Source organism: Lepidochelys kempii, chromosome 3, assembly GCF_965140265.1.
Source record: "Lepidochelys kempii isolate rLepKem1 chromosome 3, rLepKem1.hap2, whole genome shotgun sequence".
NCBI classification, from domain to species: Eukaryota; Metazoa; Chordata; order Testudines; family Cheloniidae; genus Lepidochelys; species Lepidochelys kempii.
Window position 1 is genome coordinate 67,351,144 of NC_133258.1, and position 25,874 is coordinate 67,377,017.

At 43.3% G+C, this 25,874-nt stretch overlaps 2 protein-coding genes across 5 annotated transcripts in view; one reads left to right on the top strand and one right to left on the bottom strand.

The window, feature by feature from the left end:
• Nucleotides 1–14,504, bottom strand: part of RARS2 (arginyl-tRNA synthetase 2, mitochondrial) — a 56,517-nt gene extending 42,013 nt beyond the window's left edge. Inside the window, 5 exon segments of the mRNA XM_073336637.1 lie at nt 665–762; nt 3,783–3,866; nt 5,765–5,870; nt 7,517–7,590; nt 14,295–14,504. Coding sequence (XP_073192738.1) covers nt 665–762; nt 3,783–3,866; nt 5,765–5,870; nt 7,517–7,590; nt 14,295–14,333 — 401 coding nt within the window. The 5' untranslated portion in view covers nt 14,334–14,504.
• The window catches only part of ORC3 (origin recognition complex subunit 3), a 79,262-nt gene continuing 67,840 nt past the window's right edge, over nt 14,453–25,874 (top strand). Inside the window, exon 1 of one of the 4 annotated variants that reach the window (XM_073336635.1) lies at nt 14,453–14,727. In XM_073336635.1, coding sequence (XP_073192736.1) covers nt 14,704–14,727 — 24 coding nt within the window. In that variant the 5' untranslated portion in view covers nt 14,453–14,703. Of the gene's footprint in view, nt 14,728–14,882; nt 15,067–25,874 lie in introns of those variants that run through there. The other 3 variants (XM_073336633.1, XM_073336634.1, XM_073336636.1) reach the window with 3 other exon arrangements.

Consider the following 25,874-nt stretch of genomic DNA (forward strand, 5'->3'; position numbering starts at 1 on the left):
AAAAAAGCCAACTACTTATTTCTGACCTGACAATATCATTGTTGTTCAGTTGCCAAACTAACCAGATGGTGGAAGATGCACAAGTGAGCAAGCAAACCAGAGTACAGTGCAAATATCCTGAAATAAAGAGTCTTAACCAGGTACCTGTTTTTTCAGGAACAAATAACTGGAGACACAATTTTGCACCAGTAGTTTTGTGCCTGCAATTTAGGACATTTAGACATCCAAATGCTTGATTGCTCCTGAAAATCTTGGATGTAGGCATCAAAGTGATCTAAATTGCAGGTGCAAATAACTGTGGGTGCGGAACAGCACCCACAACAACTGAAGCTCAGTTAAAGCCTAAAAAATTGAGGCTAAAGGGTGAAAATTCAGCCTTAGTTTCTTCATAACAGAATTAATTAAAACGAAAAAGACCATCATCCTCCAAATCAGAACATTCTTAATGAGGCTTGAACTATCAACTAAATAGTGAAGATATCTTTAACAGTTCTAGGAGGAAAAAAGCCCCAAATATGATTTATGTTGTATTTGCAAATAAGCTACCCATGTACTAATGCAGCTGAATACCATACATGTAACAATGCAGCAGTATCACCTTTGTAATTAAAGAACATAAGGTATTTTATTGATTCTTCTAAAAGGACTTCACCCATGTACGCACCTAAACTCAATCACTATCTTTCCTCTGGGAAGCGTAGAGAAAAGTTCACTTTTTATTCCATATTCTGAGCCATCTTTAAATACCTGCTGCAACACAGTCTAAAAAGCAAGAAAAAAATGGTTTGGAAAAAGAGCAATCAACAAAGAATTTTTTTAATGTTTTACTAATTGCCTAAAAGCTTAATCCTGCAGTTTTTATGCATGTAAGCAATCTCACTGAGGGTTATCTGTATAGTTGGCCAGACAAAGCAAGGCCCCACACTAAACCCCATGGCATTTTGATTTGTGTGTCTGTAACACAACAATTTTTGAAAACTGCATCCCATCAACTCCAAAATTTCAGGGAATTTTCTAGGCTGCACTGATTTTGGTGAAAAATCAGAAAAGCCTGATTTCCACTAATATCACCATTTGTCACTCAGGTTAGAGGGCAAAGGAAGAAACTGCAGAGGTAGGGTTAGGCTAGGATTAGTGGGCTCCTCACCCCACAACATTTTGCACCACCCTGCATTTTGCAACTTTGTCCCTTGAAATTGTGGAGGGCTGACTAAAATATATTGAAAAACATTAAAAATGGAAATTTTTATTTAATACAATATATAAAGAAGGATTGTATTAATTCAGTAAAAATATGTTTCTGTATGTACTTGTCTGTCACAGAAAGTTCAGTGTCCAAAAAATTTAGCATGTTGGGCTACAGATACTGGGGGGGCTTGCCGAAGGGTAGATGGTACCGTAACCATATGAAATGACATATCCACGAAGAGCAAAGATTTTCACAAAGAATATAAGGATTCCGGAGAACTCGTTAAAGGCCGCTCATGCAGAAACACAGAAACTGAACTGCTCTTCAACAGAAATATTTTACGCTCTTATAATGGCACTTACAGTATTACTATAGTATCAGGGCCCATCCCATTAGATAACCAAAATTACAATGGCCAGTGGTCTCATTTTCCTCTCCCCTACTTAAAGGGATTTGGGTCTATGTTTTTTTGCCCATTTCCTTCTCTGTCTCTTTACCACACTTCTCGTCTCTTCCTCATAACCTGAGTGGGGCATGATTATGTGCTAATTCTGCACTGAGTCTGGCAAAACTCACACTGAAGTCAGGCAGTCAGTGGGCGTTGTGCTTGAATAAGGAGCGCTGAACAGGGCCCTAAGAGAGGAAACTTTTGATTTAACTGACAATCTGACCAAATCTTGCCCATTAATCAGCTCTGAAACAAGAGCCAGTAAAAATCTGATTGAACAGTTACACTAAATTCACATATTGTTAAAGTGGATTATATGTGACCAGTTTAAAATTAAATGATAATTTTATGGCATTTGTAACTATGTTAATGTTTTTCGTAGGATAAGGTAAAAAAATAAAAAAGAATCTAATCAATAGAAGTGCACATAGCACTAATAACTAAGAAGCAGACTGAAAGAGAGTATTCTTAATTTCTATTACATACAAATTGATGACTGTAGGGAGCCAGGGTGGCTTCCCTCTGAACCAGAGGGTAAAGAGCCACCCTCTCAGCCTGAGTGGGCGGGACCAGACCAAGCTTACGCCAATCCCCGGAAGGGGAGGGGTGGGACAGGAAGTACAAAGGGTGGGGCCCTTTGCCCAGAGAGAGGAGTACCAGGGAGGGAGACAGACACAGGCTGCTCCCTACAGACCCTGCTGCCGACCCAGGAGGAACCTGACCGGGAGGAAGGCCTGTGGCGACCCGGACTGCCAGCCGCTGAGTACCCGGAGGACCTGGAGGGGCCCGGCTGTAGCCCGGGCCAGCGTGAGCCCAACACAGCGGGGGAGCTGGAGCTGCCAGCAGCGGAATACCCGGATGAGCTGGAGGGACCAGAGAGACCCGCTTGAGAGACCGGGTAGGAAGTAGCCCAGGGGCAGAACTGAACCGTGGAGTTGGGTGGGCCTGCGTTCCCCTACCCCGGCCAGCCTGCCTTAGGTAGCAGAATTGTGCGCTACAAACCCATACCAGTGCGCCCCTGCCTGAGGGGTGCGCTGCAGACTCTGGCCAGCACACCTTTCCCGCTAATTCCCCAGCGCCCGAAAGGTGTGATTAAGGCCTGCCAGTGGGACCTAGCTCTCCATCGCCCCTAGAGGCTTGGAGGACCGATTGAAACGTGTCACAATGACCACAACGTAAAAGTATTCAGCAAAAGTCTTTATAGGAGAAGGCAACTTCTTGGGCTTCACCAATATAGATGAGAATTTTCACTTCCCCAGAAACAGGCAATCAGTTTTCCAAGACGACAGTCTGTCAAATCCGAGCTGTAGCTCATGAAAGCTTATGCTCAAATAAATTTGTTAGTCTCTACCACAAGTACTCCTTTTCTTTTTGCGAATACAGACTAACACGGCTGCTACTCTAAAAACTGCTCAGTCTCTGGTTTAGATTTTCATAACATGCTTCTAGCTCAGTGAACTAGTTGAGCAACCAACCTACAAAAGGACTTTTGAGTCTAGCTGTACCACCCATCCACCTGTCTCCCTAAGGATCTTGAAACAAGGACCCAGAAATCAGAGTCTACTTTGGGATAATACCACCAGTGACAAAGGTGAGTGGCCCACTTCCCTCCAGCAAGTTATTGATTTAACATTTAAGCTATCTTTTCCAATTAGCCAACAGTCTTTGAAGTTTTGAACAAACCATAATATGGTAAAATCTGAAGAGCAAAAATTACAATTCTAGATGTCTTTATAAAATAGTATTTTCCACCTCTAGCAAAGGCCTTGGAGCACAAGAACCAAGATTAAATTTTTGACTTGCACAATTTAGGACCTGACCCTAAATTGTAGACCAAATTTATACTTTGAAGGGAAAAGGGGAAGAAGAAAAGTCAGAATTATTAAACTGTGTCAGAGAAACTACTTCCTTATATTTTTAAGAAGAGATCTTTGTGAACCTGATTCCAAATTCTCAGCATGCATAATAAGACAGCTGTTTAGTCAATCCTTAGAGAGGGAATATATGGTTTTTAAACTGAAACAATGATTGTTTGAATGTAAAGTTCTACACTAAGACTACAGTAGATGTTTTTCATTTCATTTCTATGAAGAGGGGCTAATTTTGTCATTATTGTTAATATTTCATGTGTGTTAAAATACTTACCTTTGCTAATAATTCCCTATTTATTGTGAAGTTCACTGTTCCTGGACCAGTGCTGATTTCTCTCACTACCGTATCACATTTTAGCTAAAAAACACATAAAAACAGGTGAATAAATCATTTGCTTCATTAGACATGCAATATTATATTGGCTAGAATTCCTTAGGATGGAAAGGACGTACAGTGGGTCATCTAATAAATTCATCTCCTCATAGAAAGGTAGACTTGCGTTCATTATTTCCAAACCATCTCCAACACATGAATATCTAGTTGACCCTCAGATATTGTACTCTCTCTTCTTTTGATCTAGTACATTTTTATCATTTTAATGGAATGAAAGAGTTGATTTTTATATCTATAGATAGATAGATACTGAGATGCATGTGACAGCTTGCATGACACATGTTAGTGTTTATAATGCCAGTCACTAATACCTTAAAACATAGGAGCCCGAAGTTAGGCTCCAAAATCCTTATAGAGGTTCCTAAATAAGAGACCTGACTTTCACAAATCCTCAGCACCCAACAGTATCAACTGAAGCTGATGAGTGCTGCTGGGTGCTCAACACTTTTCAAAATTAGGTTTAAAATTTATATGACTTTTTTTTTTTTTTTTGAAAATTGGCCCCCAAAAGTATATTTGAACTCCACATCTAACTTTGAATGGCAATCAGAGTTAACGTAGCTTTTTCTTGGCTACTTTGTCTTCTCTTTAATTGAGAGTTTTGGCCTCTTCCTTATTAAATGGGCAGACTTCTATGGCCAATAAAACCTGCCTAGAGAAATGAAAATAAGGAGTTGCATAACTTCTAATATAAATTATTTGGTTACTGATCTTTGTTTCAAATTAACTAGTGATGGAATTAAGCAGAAACATTTCATCTCCACTGAAGAAGATTCCTCAGTCTGCTTAAGGAACATAGGAATTGCCATGATGCATCTAGTCCAGTATCCCACCAACCTTTTGTTGGCCACTAGTGTAGGGGATTGGGTGGGCTCCTTTACTCTCTGCTGATCCCCAGCTTCCAGAATACTCCCCTGTGGCTACGGGCAACCAGTGTAAATCAGATCAGGTTTTAGGCCTTTGTCTCCATCTTTGAGCTACACAAAGCACTCCTTGGCCAAAGTACCCGTTACATCTTCCCTCAATCGTCCCATCTCTTGCCCAGATCTTGTCACTTTCCCTCAGTCTCACTTGCCAAACCTCTTGTTTTTGCTGCTTTTCTCTGAACTCCCTCCAGTCTGTTTGAAGTGTAGTGTCAAAACTGAACACAGTATCCCAATAAGGCCTAGCCAGCACTCAATCGTTACTTCAGTTGTTTTTACATGTGACACTCCTCTATCGGTATAACTCATTCTTAGTATTTACTCGTTTTTGTGACAAAACTGCCCAGGCAATGCATTCAATCTTGCACAACATCCTTTTGTAGTATTTACACACAGCTTTCTATGTGTGTATTAGGCATATTAGTTTACATTCACCTTTAGTGAATCTCATTTTTTTTATGGTAATCCATTTTTCCAGTATATTAACATCATATCCTATTATAATCCTATTTGCCAAAGTATTTGTGATACTTATCAGCTTTGTATCATCTACAGATTTAACAGTCTCTAAACCATTAAGGGGAATACTGAATAGCGTGGACTCAGAATGAACTCTGTATACACTTTAGACATCACCTCTCAATGTCACACTGAACAATTAATTACTCCCAGGTTATTTTTGTTTTAAATCAAATTGTGACATCATTTTATAGTACTCTTATCTAACCCTGTTTCTCTAATTTCCCATGAAGTTGTCCTGTGCAATTAGGTCAAATGGCTGCTGTTATGTTACACTCACTCAAATGGGTGCAGCTGTCATTGGAATCAGTAGGAGCTGTCTATGTGTGAGTACCATTTTCTCTAAGGAATTTGCTACATTTTCTTTATCTAATAAGCTTGTTATCGTATCAAATAAAGAAGCTTATTGTGCCAGAGTACCTTCTCTGCTAGCCTCTGAGTTTGAAGCTGAAGATCTGGCTTTGAACGATCACTAGACTTGTTCTCTATCACAGAGCCCACAAAGAGCTGGAAATCAGCAACTGGCCTAGAGAAAGACATAAAAAAACAGAGCTTGCTGTTACTAAAATCTATTGAAATGCTGGGGAAATTTACTAAATGTTAATATCCCATTTTTGTAGGGAATAATTCCATTTAGGCATTCACTCAAAGCCTTCATGTCAAAAAACAAAAGAGCATCAAACATGTTTTGCCTGTTCCCAATATCCTCTGAGAAGAACCACAAGAGCACATCACAATTTCATCTGAGTAATAATGGAACTTTTAACAGATTTTTTCCAATAACCACTTGTAAATTTCAGTATCTGCTAAAAAGGAATATCAATATTGATTAGGCAGACCAGTGAAAAGGTAAATGATACTGGAGACAATTGTTGACGACTGTGCATAACCTACACAAGCATAAAGTGTATGAGGCTTCTCCTGTTCAATTTAAAGGAGAATGTTCAGTTTTGTCCTATCTATGATGTCTGAAAGATACTGGCTAAGGAAAAATATTCAATAATGCAATCACACAGCCTGTAGAAAAATATTACTTCCCTAAAACTTTTCAGAATGTCTGTGATTTTTAGTGGTTTTCAAAAGCCAAGTCTAATAAGCAAACAATATTTCATGAGTGTATGTGAGACAGACCACTAGTCTTGAGGAAATTATCTAGATTCCCAATGATATCGTAGGATGGAAAATGCAGTTGTGTTAGCATTTTTCGATTACCTCACGCTCGTGGAGTATAAAAGGTGTTAAGGCAAAGACTACTTACAGAACAGCTGGAGTATAGGTGCAATTAGTTGGTTAGCTAGTTTAAAGGAATCCTTTTTCCTTTGTCAGGAGAACTATCTTGAGTACAGGTTAAGGAAATGGTGGTAGACTCCCCCATTCCAACTGCTATTCTGTATGCCATGTGCTTGTGGTTTACAGTCCTCCGCTCCAGCAGCGGCTCCATTTTGGTGATTCTGTTTTTATTTAGGGCTTGATACTATAAACATTATCGCAGTAGGGCTCTGATCCAGCAAAATACTTAAACATATGGTTAACTTTAAGCATGTGAATTGTCCTATTGACATCAATAAGACTACTCACTTCTATGCCAGATAGTAGGCATTTGTAGGATAAAGAATGAATGATACTATTGAACACGTGCCTGGCTACAGAAAAGCCCAACCTACTATGATGCATAGATAAATGTTGTACAATTAATAATTTTTTCATTTTCCCCCTAATTACTATATTCACTTTGTATACAATTTGAGGGCATAACACTTGTAATAAAATCCAATTTACTTTTTGCATCTCTCAGACAGGAGAATGAAAATCAATATGAATGTTACTTTTATTTCTAAGCCGTTTCACTTACAGATTTTTAGTGCTGTAATATTTGCATTTCAGGCACTACAATGGGATATTTATTTCAATTGCATTTTTAAGTATCAGAAGTGATTCTGTTGGTTCTGAGATTTCATAAAAGTTTGTTTTTAAAAAAAATTAAATGGTGAGCCAGATTTAAGTTAAATGTCCCTCTAAAACTGACTGGGATTTAAATATACACTAATTTTCATATTAGCCAGTACTGTTTGATTTTCTGTATTCGTATTTCCCTAAAAGTTCACTGAGATCTTATAGTATTAAGCACCACACAAAAAAATTTTATTAGAACATAAAATGTAAACACTTTACCGTTTTTTGGAGACAGGAAGTGCAGATATGGACTTTATCAAATTTTCTGGTGGCAGGTTCAAAACCCTTGAAAGCTAGATTTGAAACAGATCAAAACTATAATAAGAAAGATTTTCAGTGAAGTTATTCCCTCTTTAGGCTCCAATGCAGATGTGACATACATTTTTATAAATTTATTACCAACCAGACTGGTGGCAAAAATGTTAGCTGAAGCTATTTTAAGATCAGTTTTTAAAAATGTGTTACAAACACAGTCAATGAAAAAATATAAAGGGCGCTTTAGAGAAAGCTGTACTAATCAAAACTTGCAGCTCTAAACCTCTTATTTGTAGAAGGAAGGCTGCAGAGACCTGTTTATTGGAATGGAAAAGAGAAATTTTATTTTAATATAAACTATTTATTGCATGGAAGATGAATGATGATCAATTGCTGTCCCAATTTAAGATCTTTCATGAGGGTAACTGAATAAGTGGGATCTTCAGTCATACTGGGTTATGTTTAATCCTAGTGGAAGCAGATGCAATTCTAATGAAGTCAATGGAGCTTCATCTACGAAGGATGGCCCATGGTGTGAAGTTCCCTGCAAAAAACATGCCAACCAACAGTGGCTCAGAAAAGTAGTAGACACAGTTCGGGAAGTTAATTCATTAGAAAATCAGATTCCTTTTGTTAAAACAAAATCCTAAAAATAGAGAATATTTTTGGTAATAATCATTTAACAATGTTAAATGGAAAACAACCCCCCTCCAGTTTGCCTCACAGTGAAGTATGAGCAAAACTGACAGAACACTTAAATTTACTCCAGGTCATTAAGAAAACATTATGTTGGGGAAAAAAGAAGAGATGAATAAGGTACTTCAATATTAGGATTTTTTAATTCTATTCCTAACATCCAGTTCCTGGGTCTAGCCACTGGACTTATTGTACCCCAGTCAAATGCAGCTCAGAGGCAGTAAGAGTCTGAGAGATTAACACTTTAAAAGCCTTTGGGAAATCAGGTGACAGTAGATTTCATTTTTAAAGCCCTAAATGGACCTCTCCAATCTTCCTCACTGTTCTTGTTCCTTTCTCTCTATTCTGCCTGCTAATTCTGCTTTTTTAACATCAGCCTGTTCTCTCTTCTCACACAAAAACCAGAGCTTGTCTCCCGCTGTTCTGAGTAGCCCTCCAATATCTTAATTTTATCAACTTTGCATCTCTTTACAAATCTCATATTAAATCATATGCTTGAGTTATACTTTTGAAATTTAGTACATTCTTTCTTCACTATAATTACAGAGAGGAAAAAAAAAAAAGATGGGAGCCGACATTCTCTAATAGCCACTTCCTCCTAAAGGGTGGGTGGTTGTCTTCTAATAAATATGAACTGCTTTGTTATACTATATTGTATCACCTTGTACAGTATGGCAGTGCAAGATACTGTGTTTATGGTATTATAGAAATGTAGTGTTGAGTGAATTTTTGAAGCACTTACTAGCCTGAAAACTGAATGTGCTAGCCAAGGTGAAAAATCCATGTCACCATGTCCCTGAGACCACACTCCCTGTAAATTAAAGGATTAAACAGTTTACTGTGTGTTTGCTACATTTAATTTTAACACATCAATCAACTTTTTAAAAGTTACTTACTAAGGGATTCTCTACATGGGGAATTATTCCAGAATAACTATTCCTGATCCACTTCCAAAATGGATTAAGATTATTTGGAATAAGGTACTTTCATTCTGGAATAAGTGTGTCCACAAATGGCGTTGAGAAATAGTTAATCCACATTAAATTCTAGCCCCCCCCCCACCTTATTCCGTACTAGCTTTGATATGTAGACAAACACTAACTCAGTTTTGCTTTTGTTTCATATTTTCTCTTCCTGGCATCGCTCCATGTTCCCCTCTCTTCTTTCCTACAATAGCTTTTCCTGTGTTGTTTACAGAGACTTTTCCTTTCTTTCTCCCTCCCTCTGTTCTCTGAAAGCCCTAATTCTTTTTCCTAATTTATGTAGTCACTCTCTCTTACACCCCAGACTACCCACACCTTCCCTCATACAGAGGATTTAAAAGCTACCACGTACTTAACAGCCAGGGGCCTAGACCAAAGGACCTCTGTAAAATGAGGGACCACACCACCCAGGGACACCACACAGAAAAGAAGCCACCACTGTCTGGACTCCTACCATGATGATAAGGATACTGGACCCTTGCTCAGAGGCTTCTTTTATTATAGCCCCCTTCACATGACCCGGATCTGTTACAAGGTCACGGCAAATGACAGGGGACAACATTAGGGTTGCCAGTTTTAGTTGGACATATTCCTAGAGGTTTCAACACATGACATAATCTTTAATTCCTGGAGACTCCCAGGGCAATCCTGGAAGTCTGATAACCCTCGACAGCATCCACTGATGTAGGATTCATACAAGGTTTATGTGCTTGGCAACATTCAGGGCACACCCGGAGTGTTGTGCTGGACCTGTGCACACACAGCTCCTTTCAAGGGCATCAACCTTGGAATCTCGCCCAGATGACATGAAGCGTGGGAAGCCTCCCAGGACTGGGCTCAAGGCCCAAGAGCAAGGAATGCGGTAGATAGAAACTGGTAAATAAGAATGTTAAACAAAGCCAGTGTATTCCTTTTATCTGTTGGAGAATGTAATGCGCGGGGGGAGAGAAAGAATAAAGGGGAAGGTGGAAAGCAGACAGGCAGAAGCCTGTTAGCAGACCAGCCGTTTGCTTGCTAAAAGCTGTGTTCTGTCTTGTCATTGAATCGCCACACACTGATTCAAGTGGTTATGATTACTTTTTAAAAAAATTAAATTATGACATAACATGATACCAGCCAAAACTGATCACCACAAACTAATCTGTCTCTGAATAACAATGGCCTTATAATCACAAAGCCACTTCTTGGTCTCAATGTAGTTTCTTCTTCTGTGGCCCACTCAGTTGCCAAGGAAGAGCTTCCATCTGGAACCTGTATTTGCTGTCCTTAGTGGTTTTCAATGCCAGTGATTGGGTGAGCATGAGTTACTTTTGTCAACCGCACTCCAGATGTCCTCAAGAAAAGGAGAGTCAATGTTCTTGGTTTTCTTTCTAGATCATCCATTCCCATTTTAGAACGGACTCTCATACATAGTTTGAGATATGACATTGGTGCAGCTAGTAAAACTGTTATAGTGAGTCGATGGTCAGAAGGTGAAGCACAAAGTAGAACCGGTCTATCTAGCTGTGACTTTAGACCACACACTGAGTTACCATGCCCACCTGAAGAAGATAGCAGCTAAAGTTAAGATGCGCAATAATCTTCTTAGCAAACTGACAGGTTCATCATGGGGTACTCGTGCTACAACTTTGCAGACGTCAGCTCTTCCACCTCATATTCGGTGGCGGAGTACTGCGCACCAGTTTGGAGTTGATTGTCACACACCAAACTGGTGGATACACAGTTACTTGCCACCATGCTTATCATCTCCGGCACCCTGCGTCTGATTCCACTCCCATGGCTTCCAGTTCTGAGCAATATTGCTCCTCCTCATATCAGACGAGTGGTTGCCACTGGCAAGTTACTGGAGAAAATAAGCGCCAACTCAAGCCTACTGCTCCACAATGACCTTTTTAAACCACCAGCTGCACGTTTGCCATCATGTCGCCCATTGTGCAGCTGCAGTGCAACACAGACGATGACGCACATTGTCAATGAAAGCCTGCTGACGAGGTTCAGTGGTGGCCTAGAAGAACTGCATCACGCCACTGAAGATGCCATCGCTTGGCTAGACAACTATGCACTCGCTAAATAAAAGTGAGTGTATGCCAATCTGTATGGTTACTAAGGCTTAAGGTTACTGGTGGCAGTATGTAAGGTACGTGTAGCGACACACCACAGTAACAAGCTGCACAGTTATACACATCAGTGAAATAATCTGGCAGCGGAGAGCTGCCTGTTAGAATTATTATTATTAAGGCTATGTTTTAGTCATGGGTATTTTTAATAAAAGTCATAGACAGGTAAACAAAAATTCACAGCCCATGACCTGTCCATGACTTGTACTATATACCCATGACTAAAACTTGGGGGCGGACGGGGTTCTGCGGGGGAAGGCCTGGGGGCACTGCAGGTGCTTTGGGAGGTGGGCCAGGGAGTGCCATGGGGGCAGGCAGCAGCGCACAGCCTGGGACCCCCGCTGGTGCTGGGGGCTCGGTGTTTGGGGCTGGCAGGCTCCCCACCCGGCTCCCCAGAAGCGACAATATCTCTCAGCTCCTAGGCAGAGGCATGGCCACGCAGCTCTGCGTGCTGCCTCCTCCCCAAGCGCCAGCTCCGCAGCTCCCATTGGCTGCAGTTTGACGGCTCCGCAGCTCCCATTTGCTGCGGTTCCCGGTCAACGGGAGCTGCAGAGCCAGCAGTTGGGGAGGAGGCAGCATGCAGAGCTGCGTGGCCATACCTTCCCCTAGGAGCCGAGGGATGTCATCACTTCCAGGGAGCCCTCCCCCACCACGAGGTAAGCACTGCTCAGAGCCCTCACCCCCTCCCACACCCCAACCCCCAGCCCCCACCCAAACTCCTGCTGCTGCTGGGGGACAGGGGCCCAAGACTGCCCCAGCACCAGTCGGTGCTGTTGGCCCGAGGGCTTCCCAAGCCGCTCAGGAGGCCTGGGCCAGCCACACTGGCCACTACAGAAGTCATGGAAAGTCACAGAAAGTGACTTGTGTGACAAACTCGCAGATTTCATTATTATTAATACAGGGTATCACCACAACATCAATGTAACCATAAGTACCTTTATTAAATTCAAAGGCTGAATGGTATTTATCCAAATGTGCCTTAAATGCCTAAGCAATAATTACAACTGTACAGTAGCATGAAGTTATAAGAATTGATCACCTACTTATAACAGGACTGGACCTGGGTGCTCAAACCTATGTTGGCTAGCTCCAACTGGACAGCTGGTACTAGCAAGGAACTTTGAAGACTTTATCCTTTTATACCTTAGTATGGGAACCTACATGACTATGATCACGGCATCTTGAATTCCTTTCTTTGTTAAAATCAGTCAGAATCATCTTGATAATTGGGGGTTTTCTTCAAAGAGTTTTCTCCTATCTTATCAGTTACCTTCCAGGTCGTTTTTCCAATGAAGCCACATTCCAAGCCCAGTATTTTCAATTAATCACAGCACCTTTCAAGGCCTTCCCACGACTGCTAAACAACTGCATTTTACGTAAACTGCAAAGCATATATATTATTTAGCCAAACTTATTAAATGCTTTATATACCTATCTAACCCTATACTGCTGGAACTTGTCCATGCTGCTGGAGTCTTTCACAGTGGCAGGGAAAGGCTCTAGCAGCCTGCTGGGGCTACTTTTCCTTCTGCCAGAGCCTTCCTCTGCAGCAGGGTACGACTCCATCAGAGGGACACTATGCTGCTTAAAAAATAGCAGTGTAGATGGGGGAGGCACTGCTTGGGCACACAGAGTTGTATTGGGGTTCATACCCTAAGGGTTCTGGTGTATCTTTACTCACCTAAGCAGTGCCTCACCATATAACACTGTGATTTATACCCATACTGGGAAGTTGGGGCATGCAGTATATATACTCTACACACTGCTGTAAGAAGTGTGTGGTGTACATGTAACCTTAGTGTACTAGTAACTGAAAACCTATACTGATGCACAGGTGTAGTCAGTAAAGTCATGTGTGTAAAAAGCCCAAAATGGCTGAGAACTTTCACACTGGACAGTAACAGACCGCAAATTCCAATGGTGGTTGAACCTGGTGATATTTCTAAACAAAAAGAGCTCTCAGGTATGCTTGTAGTTGTTTCCATTGCCTCACACTGATTGTTCAGACACTTTAGGTTTTAGAGTGACACTCCTGGAATCTTACACATGGTGCATTTGAAGGTTCATCCCCACTCCTCTGTGGAGTGAAAGAAAGGAGGAGCCCGTGTGTTGTTCTCTGCTCTCATCCCAGAACCACCTGACCATTGCAGCAAGAGAGTAGCAGGCCAGACACACTGGAACAGCATACACCTGACAATTTCACTTCTGCCTTTAGGGACCGGAACAATCGCAGTGTATCTGACCAGTCTCAGGGCTTCATCTATGTGAAAAAAATCACCCCGGTTTAACTGAAACCGGTGCAAACGCCTAGTAGGTGCTCTTATTTAGGTTTAAGAGCATCTTTTTGAGGTTTAAACAGATTCCTTTAATCAGTTTAAAATAAACTGAAATAGTGGATAATGGACTCTTCAGTCTAGAAAACTGGCTGGAAGTTGAAGCGTGACCAATTCAACGTGGAAGTAAGGTATACGTTTTCTAACAGCGAGGCGAGGGTAAGTAACCAATGCACCAGTTTACCAAGGGTGGCAGGCAGGGCATTTCTCCACCGCCACCCGTTTCCAGCGCAAGACAGGCTGTTCGGCTAACGGCGAGGCTGGAGCTCGCGAGGAACGAGCCCGGGGAAGTTGCGTGGCCGGCGCCAGGCAGGGGGTGGGACAGAAGATCACCCTGGCCCCCGGCACGTGCCTGGTTCAAACCGGACTCGGAGTGTCCGCGCGGCTGCTTGCGCCCGCCGGGCCCCCGGGCTGCCTGGCAGCGCGGACTCAGTTACCCGCACAGCCCTGCCCCGGGGGTGAGGGGACAGGGCCAAAGGGGAGTCTGGGAGCCGCGGGTTCGAGCGCGAGGGGTGGGGGACGGACACCCGGCCGGTCCCGACCACAGGGACCCCGGGGCGGGGGCGGGCCGCGTGCAGCGGCAGGGGGAGTCTCTGCGCAGGGGAGACGCTACCTGAGCGGCGATGCTCCTCCGAAAGGGACAAGCCGCCATGGCGCACGTCGAACCAGCCGCGCGTGCACCCCCGTCGCCCAACCGCGCGTGGACTAGCCCAGCGGGGAGGAGCCGTTCCTTCCCGTTGCTGCTGAAGGGGCGGTGGCCTGTACAACCCTCGGGGGTGTCAGGAGCTTTCCCCTCCCCGGCGCCGGTGTTTGAGCCGCGCCGCTCGCGGGGCGGAGCCGCAGGGGATGGACCATCCCATCCCATCGTGTAAAGAGGGGGGGGAGTAGTTTCCGAGTTCACTCTGCGACTGGAGGAAGAGAACTCGCCCTGTTGTCGGCGATTTGCGCATGCGCCCGTAGCTTCTCGCGCGCGCGCTGGAGTGGGCTGAGGTGCTGTTGCCGTGGGAGCGCGTGGGGGCAGAATGAGCACGAGCTCCGTCTCCAAGGTGGGTGGGAGAAGAGTCGCTGCGCCCCCCGCCCGCCCCGTGGCAGCCCCGCTGGCCCGCGCGCTGGGGCCCTGTTTGGTAGCTCAGCCCGCGCGCCCGGCGGCCTAGTCCGTGGTGTCCGGGCGGCTCCCGCGCCGCGCTCTGTGCCGACGGGGGGGGGGGACACGGGTCCGCTCCCCGGCTGTCCGCCCAGGGTGTTGGGGGGACTCCCCCCACGGGAGCCCCGCCAGTTGGCGCGGAAGGATGGAACCTGGAGTGGAGCCCCTCCCCCCCGCCCCGGCAAGGACGTGGGGCTGGAGAAGAGCCCGTTGTCCTGTGGGGCTGCTGGCCCGACCCTGGGTGGGTAAGAAGCAGGTGGTACAGCGGGGAGGTGGGGCACGTGTGCACGCAGGAGGGGCAGGCGGTTTGTGTATCCCCATCCCCTAGGGATCCCTCTCCCCATACAGTCCCCGGGGCCACCTTCACCGTCAGCGCCGGAGCGAGCTGTGTTGATTCCCTTTGTTAGGGCTGTTTACAGCAGCCTTGCATTTGGTTTTCCCTTGTACTGTAAATACATATACTGCGGCTCCAGACGCACCCACAGGGGCCGGCCAGCTTGTCTTCCAGACATCTAAGCACGTGCAGAACTTTATTCACACGACTAAAGTTAAATAAGTGCTGGCAGGATCTGGCCCTGACACCCAGCCATAGTGGTGTGCCATATATAACAGAGGCGATATGTACAGGGAGGAGCCGGATAGAGACCATGGGGATATGTAATTTTTATTTTGCTACACCAGTGTGATTAATATACTGCCCTGCTGTTGTGTCATGTACATTGTTTTAGACTGTGCAGAGGTAGTGGGTGATATTAGAGTGAGAGAGATTTATACAGGTTTTGTAACGATGAGGAGGTGGATATGACATAAGGTAGGGGATATTATTTATTCAGTTTTATACTACAAGAACATCAGTGTGCTTTGTTAATTAGTGACACTGATAATTGAAGACATACAGACTTTTAAACTTATAAGCAACCCTACTATTGATAAAAACGCCTGTGACTGACAACCAACAGTTAAGAGAAATCAGAATAAAAATAAAAGCAAAATAGCGTTCAGCCAAAGTATGGACTGGCTACTATGATTCCTGGCTTCATCCCCACAGTTTACACTATTACAGCTCATTTTACTTGTGGATGAGGTACAGGTCCTACCTCATGCAAAAAACTTTATCTGTTAAGCATCAGAATCAATGTGAGTACATCATTTCAGAACTCCATGCATGCCACTAACTCTTAGTTTTCTTCAAAACTGAATTTGAAGTCCTGGTCCTAAGGTCTGATACCAAGTCATTTGAAGGTGGTGGAAAGACTCCTATTGACTTAATAGGCTTTGGGCCAGGCTACTAATCTCTAATTCTCTACCTGGTCTAGAATTTGACTCACAAAGACTACCTAACCATCCATAACCAACTAAAATCTAGCTGCTTCATGCAGACAGTGCAGCCAAAGATTAACTTTAGATATTTGGATGTTGGGGGCAGGACTTTCCAGTGCAGCCAAGCTTGACCATTATAAAAATCCAAGTCTTATTTTTTCATTAAAGCCTTCCTGCAGTATCAAAGGGGTAGCCGTATTAGTATGGATCTGTAAAAGTGGCAAAGAGTCCTGTGGCACCTTACAGACTAATAGACGTATTAGAGTATAAGCTTTTGTGGGTGAATACCCGGTTCATCGGATGCCTGGTATTCACCCATGAAAACTTATGCTCCAATACGTCTGTTAGTCTATAAGGTGCCACAGGACTCTTTGCCGCTTTTCCTGCGGTAAACTCCTATGACCCTAATAGATCTAGCAAGAGATGAGGGAAAAGAGAACTGGGATAGGAACAGGTGTTATCTCTCACCCCTGGTTTCTTGTCCCAATCTCCATTCCTCAGACTTTTCTGTCTCCTTTCCCAGCAAGTCTTATTCCTCATGTCAAGGTTCCTCCCCCACTCTGAACTCTAGGGTACAGATGTGGGGACCTGCATGAAAACCTCTTAAGCTTACTTTCACCAGCTTAGGTTAAAACTTCCCCAAGGTACAAATTAATTTTATCCTTTGTCCCTGGATCTCCACTGCCACCACCAAAGTCTAACTGGGTTTGCTGGGAAACGTAGTTTGGACACGTCTTTCCCCCCAAAATCCTCCCAACCCTTGCACCCCACTTCCTGGGGAAGGTTTGGTAAAAATCCTCACCAATTTGTATAGGTGACCACAGACCCAAACCCTTGGATCTGAGAACAATGAAAAAGCATTCAGTTTTCTTACAAGAAGACTTTTAATAGAAGTAAAGAAATCACCTCTGTAAAATCAAGATGGTAGATACCTTACAGGGTAAATAGATTCAAAACATAGAGAATCCCTCTAGGCAAAACCTTAAGTTACAAAAAAGACACACAAACAGGAATAGTCATTCTATTCAGCACAGTTCCTTTCTCAGCCATTTAAAGAAATCATAATCTAACACATACCTAGCTAGATTACTTACTAAAAGTACTAAGACTCCATTCCTGTTCTATGCCCGGCAAAAGCAACAGACAGACAGACACAGACCCTTTGTTTCTCTCCCTCCTCCGAGCTTTTGAAAGTATCTTGTCTCCTCGTTGGTCATTTTGGTCAGGTGCCAGCGAGGTTACCTTTAGCTTCTTAACCCTTTACAGGTGAGAGGATTTTTCCTCTGACCAGGAGGGATTTTAAAGGGGCTTACCCTTCCCTTTATATTTATGACACTCACCCTCCAGGCTTATTTTGTGTCTCAGTCCCAATTTCCTGCCCCGTCCCGTCTAACCAGTCCCAGGTTTCCCATCCCAGTTCTTTGTCCAATCTCTCTCTCCCCTTCCTGTCCCCACTGGCTCCCAGTCCTAGTCTCCCTCCCTGGGCACTTCATCCAATCTTAGTTTTCCCCCTACCTGGCTCCATGACTCTGTCTCTTTGTTAAGCCAGTCCCATTTCCCCGCAGACCCAGACTTCTTGTTTGATCTTAGTGTTCTCCCACCTCTGCAAACTGTCTCCCACTCCCTTCCCCTCCACCATTTCCTTCATTGGCTCCCAGTCTGCTTGCTCAATAGGTTCCAGCCTTCCCTCTGCCCCCAACTCCCAGTCACAGCCTCTTTGCCCAGCCAGTCCCAGTTTCTGTCCCCCTTTCAGTCTGTTTCATCAGATGCCTTGTTAAGTCTACTCCTTTTCTTACCCCTAGTTCAGCTTTTATACCCTGTGTTTTTGAATTGGATGGCTTCCTCTTCTAGCAGCCTGGATGTCAGCAGAGCAGGCCGTTGAGAATATGTCTAACTGCAGTTTGAAACCCGTGATTGGCCTGACTTGGGCTCATATGTTTGTTTAATTGTGGTGTGTTTGGGCTGGGTCTGGGACCCAGTGAGTGGGGACAGAGCATGCTCAGTCACACTATGGAGATGGCACATATGCAGTCTGGAGGTCCGCATGAGGAGCTCTGAGAAGCTCAAATGTGCTTAGTGAGACTGGAATCTTCAGAGTAATTAGCTGCTAAAATTGAAGAAGTCTTAACTAAGTATCGATGAGTTGTGATTTTTCAAAGGCTTGCAACTTGGCCAAGTTTGGGTAAATTTTCACAGGGACGGCAAAAGGCACATCCATGAAAATGCACTCTCCTGCCACATTTCAAGTCCCTGTTCCACAGTCACTAGAGCTATTCAATGAAAAGGTTGCCAGATTTTTTTTAAGAGGGCAAAACAACATATTTTTCTGTAGCCTGGTTCTCAGAAGCAGCTAAACCATTTTAGCTGGAATTCCCCCCCCCCCCCCAAAAAAAATTCAACCTGAGGCAGATACTAGCCCTGAAAAATTTCAGCCCAAATGGTAAAATTCACAAAGTTACAAGCAACTGAAAACTGAGTCTTATATTGGGAAGTGTCAGACAACCTTAATAATAGTATGTGCTCAGCCAATGATGCCTACATGGTATGTATACACTGCAGCTGTTAGCAGGCTTCCTAGCACGAGTAGATAGGTTTGTTGGCTCTGCGAAAGCTAACCTCCTAACTGCTGAATTGGAATTAATTTGCAAACTGGATACAATTAATTTAGGCTTGAATAGAGACTGGGAGTGGATGGGTCATTACACAAAGTAAAACTATTTCCCCATGTTTATTCCCACCCCCACTATTCCTCAGATGTCAACTGTTGGAAATGGGCCACCTTGATTATCACTACAAAAGGTCGTCATTGCCACCCCCCTCCCGGCTCTCCTGCTGGTAATAGCTCACCTTAAGTGATCACTCTCATTACAATGTGTATGGTCACACCCATTGTTTCATGTTCTCTGTGTATATAAATCTCCCCACTGTATTTTCCACTGAATGCATCCGATGAAGCTTATGCTCAAATAAATTTCTTAGTCTCTAAGGTGCCACAAGTCCTCCTTTTCTTTTTGCGAATACAGACTAACACAGCTGTTACTCTGAAACCTGCCAGCTATGCTATGAAAATTCATGCACATTTTTTCAGTATTGATGCATCTGCACTGATGTTACCAGTGAGGGAAACTATTGTCAGCTGAGCAGCCATTTATACCACTGTCTCATTTAATCCTGTTTATGCAAATTTTTGGAATCCCTTAATTATCCCACTGTGGACAGTGTGAGTATAGTTAGTGCTCTGAGAAGGGTTGGATGACAAAGTCTACACCCAGTTGATGACCTTTCCTACAACTTTTTAAAAGAATTTGGTGGTATAGACATACTAGTAGAGCTATATCTGCAAACCTGCTATACCTCTACTCGTATGTCATGTCAGTAACATTTTAAAACTTCTAGAATTTATAATTTAGTTCCTTATAAATTTTAATGTAAAGTTGCAATAGCACAAGTTTCAAATTGTTTTACAAAGCATCAAGTTGATTTAAATCAATGACTTAAAAAAAAATTGTGATTTAAATCATTTTGATTAAAAGCATCCACCCAGGTTTCCAGCACTGTGAGGAAATATTTAAATTATACATGCTTTAATTGAATGTAAAATATGTTGAAATGTTGTGTTCATACTTAGTTTTTTAAACTGTTTTAAAACAAAATATAAAATTTGGGCCATAAGTGATTTTATTAGAAATTAAAACATTTGGTATCTGAGAGCAGGGGTGCATTTGTACATACACAAATGCATATATATTTGCATGTCTAATTTTCACTTGCAGTTACTCTAATAGTTCCTGCAAATAGTCACTTAGGCACACAGCTTGTCCGATGCATATATTCATATGTGCAATGAAAAGAAAAAAGTTCATGCTTTCCTGTCTGACATTTGAAAATTGGGCTTTTTCTATTCATATGTATTCCATCTATTCTGGACTCACATTATTAATCAGATATCTGTTTTTACACTGCCTCTTATAATTTACCTTTTTGAGAAGTAGGGGAAGTTCTTTCACTACTGGTCAGAATCTTCTAGTCTCAGTTTAGTAATCTTTCTTTGGTTGTATAGAAGTTCCTATTTGGAAATATAGGACTTGACATACAAAATCAGACTATCTATTTTAGGTATTTCTGTACTCCCCAGTACTTTAGTTTCTGAGCACCTCACAATATTTAGTGTTTTTATTGTCACAACGCCTTTGTTGGTGGGTATTATGAATTAACCCCATTATACTGATCGGGAACTGAGGCACAAAGAGACCAAGTGGCTTGTCACACAGGACATCTGTGGTGGAACAGAGAGTTGAACCTAAATCTGCCAAGTCCCAGACTAATGCCTGAACTGCTGTAGAAGCCTTCCTTTCTTGGAACTGTGGTCCTTTTAATCCAGCATCCTGTTTCTTACAGTGGCCAGTACCAGATGCTTCAGTGAAAAGTGCATGCAACTATGTATTAGACAGATATAGGATAATCGGCCCTCCACATTCTCCTCCTGATCCCTAATTGTTAGAGATTGGATTAAACTCTGAAGTATGAGGTTTAATATCTCTTCCAACAGTATATGTTAGCATTAACTATTACTTTTTATCCATGTAAATATCCAATCCCTTTTTGAATCTTGCTAAGGTTTTGGACCCAACAGCATCGTTTAGCAATGAGCTCCACAGTTTATTTACATGTTGTGTGGAAAAAATAGTTATTCTTCTTTGGTTTTGAATTTGTGATATTTTAATTTTATTGAATGCCTTCTGTTCTCCTTGTCACGTAACACAAGAACAAGAGTTCTCGATTTACCTTCTCTATATCATCCGTTATTTTATGTTCCCTCTTATTTGTTTCCTTTCTAAGATACACAATTTTAATATTTTCAGTCTCTCTTTGTATGAGGTTTTTTTAATGCCCCTAATCTTTTTTTTGTTGTCCTTCTCTGAGCCCCTTTTAATTCTGCAATGTCTTCTTGAAGAGGGAGTGACCAATATTGTACCCAGTATTCTAGATGAGGGTCTATCATTGATTTATATAAATGGCATTGTGATAATTTCTGAATTATTCTCCATCCCATTCCATATGCATCCCAACATCTAGTTTGCTTTTTTGACCACTGCTGCACATTAAGCAGAGGTCTTTATTGAGATGTCTACAGTGACGCCCCAAGTCCCTCTGCTGAGTAGAAGGAATTAATTAAGATGTGTGAATAGTTATTTTACATTTATTGATGTTGAACCACTTTTGTCACCCTGTACATTCACATGTTGATGTGGTACCTCTGATGCTCCTCAGAGATCTCTCTGCCCTTGACTAACATAAATTATTTTACCTTCAAATTGTGCCATCTCATTGCTGAATCCCATGTTCTGGCTCATTAATAAATCTGTACCACGTCCAATGTTGTTTAATATAATCTTGAGGCGCCCCACTGTTAGTCAGTTTTCATCAGGGCAAAAGGCTATTTTTTTCCTACTTTTTTGTTACTTTGTCTCTTACCCAGTGTTACAGAGGGAATAAGAAGCCCATGACTGCTGCACACAGCTTTGTTGAGGCTATTCCCCTGAGTTCCTTTACACGGGTGATTTGTAAATGTATCTTAAATCTATAAATATGAGGAGGAAATTCCATGTGTTAATAGGGTGGGTTCTGCTGCCTTATCAACAAATTCCAGGGTTTTTTACTTTTAATGATCACTGTGAAATTATTGAGATGTCGTGTGATTGAATTTCTGTCTTTATGTACCCTTTTCAAGATAGCCTGTGAACCTCATTATTCGTTTGCTTGCATCAATTTTATGTCAGTGTAACTTCACAGAATTTAATGGATGGTGATTTACACCAGTACCAGTGAGAGAAGACTCAGGCCCTATTTCTGCCAGTAAAGGAAAGTCTGCATCCAGTTTGGTTAAATCTGTGTATCTTCATGGTGTGGATACTCTTAAATCACAATGATCATTTAGTCTCATTTCTTGCATAACACAAGCTGTAGAATTTTGCACAGGAATTACTGTGTGAAACTCTGTGGCATTCAGGAGGTCAGACTAGATAATCATGATGGTCCCTTCTAGACTTAAATTTTTTTATTTTTATTAAATCTTTTTGAGTACCTTAAATTGATTTAGCTTAATCAATATAAGGCACTCTGATTTCAGAATGTCCACACCAGGGTGTTGTAGTAATTAGACAAATCAGCTTCTAAGAGCTTGTCTACACGTACATTTTATAGCACTCTAACTTGCTGGCTCAGGGGTGTGAAAAATCACTCCCCTGAGCGCAGCAAGTCTGAGCACTTTAAAGTGCTAGTGTGGATAGGCTCCGAACACTGGGTATCCCCTTGTGGAAGAGGATTACCAGGAGCACTGGGAGAGCTCTCTCCCAGCACTCATGCACGACCACACTCGCACTTCAAAACGCTGCTGCCTTCAGAGCTGGGCGCCTGGCCAACAGCGGCCACTCTCCAGCCGCCCAGCTCTGAAGGCAGCATAGATGTGAGGGTGGCAATACCACGATCCCTGTAAAATAACCTTGTGACCCCCTGCAACTCCCTTTTGGGTCAGGACCCCCAATCTGAGAAACTCTGGTCTTGCCTGTGAAATTGGTATAGTATAGCGTAAAAGCACACAAAAGACCAGATTTCATGGGGGGAAGACTAGATTTCATGGTCCATGATGCATTTTTCATGGCCGTGAATTTGGTAGGGCCCTAAGTATTAGCCATAGCGGGAAACTTTTTAAAATTATTTTCCAGCTATAGGCAGAGCCTGTGTCTTTTATAATCTATGAATGAAAGCTTCAGGTTTTGTATTTTTTCTTTACTCTACTCTGAGACATGCTTTACCTGCTTTCATTTTGTCTTAAAGTATCTGCATTGTTTCCTGTTGTGTTCTATGTCACTTCTTGAGAGAAGAAGTGTGAAGAAATGGGGGTGAGAGAGGAATTGTTTTCAGATCTAGATTCTGGGAGTCTTCATAGATCCCTCCACACCCATGAGTTTTTCTTTTGTGGTAAAGCAAGGTTTTAGTTATACTGATGAATTCTTTGTATTTTAAAAAGCTTCTATCATTTTTTATAAAGAATGTAGTTTTAGGAAGCAAGATGAGTTAGTACTTAGTATTTGTGTCTTTGTGGTTTACTACCTGAGCCTTGTTGATGATTTGTTCTGTTGTATATTTTTTCTGCTACAGTGATCAACAGTGTAATAGTTAGTAGTATTGACATTTAAATGCCATCTTTAGGTTTTGGAGTTAACTCAGTGAGACAAATGGAGCAGAACTGTTGTTTCAGGTTTTCTGTAGACGCAGGAAGACAACATTGAATACACGTTTTCAAGGTTGTCTTCACAATGTTGGGCTAGAAACATAGGGTATGTCTACACTACGGAATAAGGTTGAATTTATAGAAGTCGGTTTTTTAGAAATCGGTTTTATATATTCGAGTGTGTGTGTCCCCACAGAAAATGCTCTAAGTGCATTAAGTGCATTAACTCGGCGGAGTGCTTCCACAGTACCGAGGCTAGAGTTGACTTCCGGAGCATTGCACTGTGCATAGCTATCCCACAGTTCCCGCAGTCTCCGCTGCCCATTGGAATTCTGGGTTGAGATCCCAATGCCTGATGGGGCTAAAACATTGTCGCGGGTGGTTCTGGGTACATATCATCAGGCCCCCGTTCCCTCCCTCCCTCCGTGAAAGCAAGGGCAGACAGTCGTTTCGCGCCTTTTTTCCTGAGTTACCTGTGCAGACGCCATACCACGGCAAGCATGGAGCCCGCTCAGGTAACCGTCACCCTATGTCTCCTGGGTGCTGGCAGACGCGGTACGGCATTGCTACACAGTAGCAGCAACCCCTTGCCTTGTGGCAGCAGACGGTACAGTACGACTGGTAGCCGTCATCGTCATGTCCGAGGTGCTCCTGGCCACGTCGGCTGGGAGCGCCTGGACAGACATGGGCGCAGGGACTAAATTTGGAGTGACTTGACCAGGTCATTCTCTTTAGTCCTGCAGTCAGTCCTATTGAACCGTCTTATGGTGAGCAGGCAGGCGATACGGATTGCTAGCAGTCGTACTGTACCATCTTCTGCCGGGCAGGCAAAAGATGAGGATGGCTAGCAGTCGTACTGTACCATCTTCTGCCGAGCAGCCATGAGATGTGGATGGCATGCAGTCCTTCTGCACTGTCTGCTGCCAGCCAAAGATGTAAAAGATAGATGGAGTGGATCAAAACAAGAAATAGACCAGATTTGTTTTGTACTCATTTGCCTCCTCCCCTGTCTAGGGGACTCATTCGTCTAGGTCACACTGCAGTCACTCACAGAGAAGGTGCAGCGAGGTAAATCTAGCCATGTATCAATCAGAGGCCAGGCTAACCTCCTTGTTCCAATAAGAACAATAACTTAGGTGCACCATTTCTTATTGGAACCCTCCGTGAAGTCCTGCCTGAAATACTCCTTGATGTAAAGACACCCCCTTTTTTGATTTTAGCTCCCTGAAGCCAACCCTGTAAGCCGTGTTGTCAGTCGCCCCTCCCTCCGTCAGAGCAACGGCAGACAATCGTTCCGCGCCTTTTTTCTGTGCGGACGCCATACCAAGGCAAGCATGGAGGCCGCTCAGCTCACTTTGGCAATTAGGAGCACATTAAACACCACACGCATTATCCAGCAGTATATGCAGCACCAGAACCTGGCAAAGCGATACCGGGCGAGGAGGCGACGTCAGCGCGGTCATGTGAGTGATCAGGACATGGACACAGATTTCTCTGAAAGCATGGGCCCTGCCAATGCATGCATCATGGTGCTAATGGGGCAGGTTCATGCTGTGGAACGCCGATTCTGGGCTCGGGAAACAAGCACAGACTGGTGGGACCGCATAGTGTTGCAGGTCTGGGACGATTCCCAGTGGCTGCGAAACTTTTGCATGCTTAAGGGCACTTTCATGGAACTTTGTGACTTGCTTTCCCCTGCCCTGAGGCGCATGAATACCAAGATGAGAGCAGCCCTCACAGTTGAGAAGCGAGTGGCAATAGCCCTGTGGAAGCTTGCAATGCCAGACAGCTACCGGTCAGTTGGGAATCAATTTGGAGTGGGCAAATCTACTGTGGGGGCTGCTGTGATGCAAGTAGCCCACGCAATCAAAGATCTGCTGATATCAAGGGTAGTGACCCTGGGAAATGTGCAGGTCATAGTGGATGGCTTTGCTGCAATGGGATTCCCTAACTGTGGTGGGGCTATAGACGGAACCCATATCCCTATCTTAGCACCGGAGCACCAAGCTGCCGAGTACATAAACCGCAAGGGGTACTTTTCGATAGTGCTGCAAGCTCTGGTGGATCACAAGGGATGTTTCACCAACATCAACGTGGGATGGCCGGGAAAGGTACATGACGCTCGCATCTTCAGGAACTCTGGTCTGTTTCAAAAGCTGCAGGAAGGGACTTTATTCCCAGACCAGAAAATAACTGTTGGGGATGTTGAAATGCCTCTATGTATCCTTGGGGACCCAGCCTACCCCTTAATGCCATGGCTCATGAAGCCGTACACAGGCAGCCTGGACAGTAGTCAGGAGCTGTTCAACTACAGGCTGAGCAAGTGCAGAATGGTGGTAGAATGTGCATTTGGACGTTTAAAGGCGCGCTGGCGCAGTTTACTGACTCGCTTAGACCTCAGCGAAACCAATATTCCCACTGTTATTACTGCTTGCTGTGTGCTCCACAATATCTGTGAGAGTAAGGGGGAGATGTTTATGGCGGGGTGGGAGGTT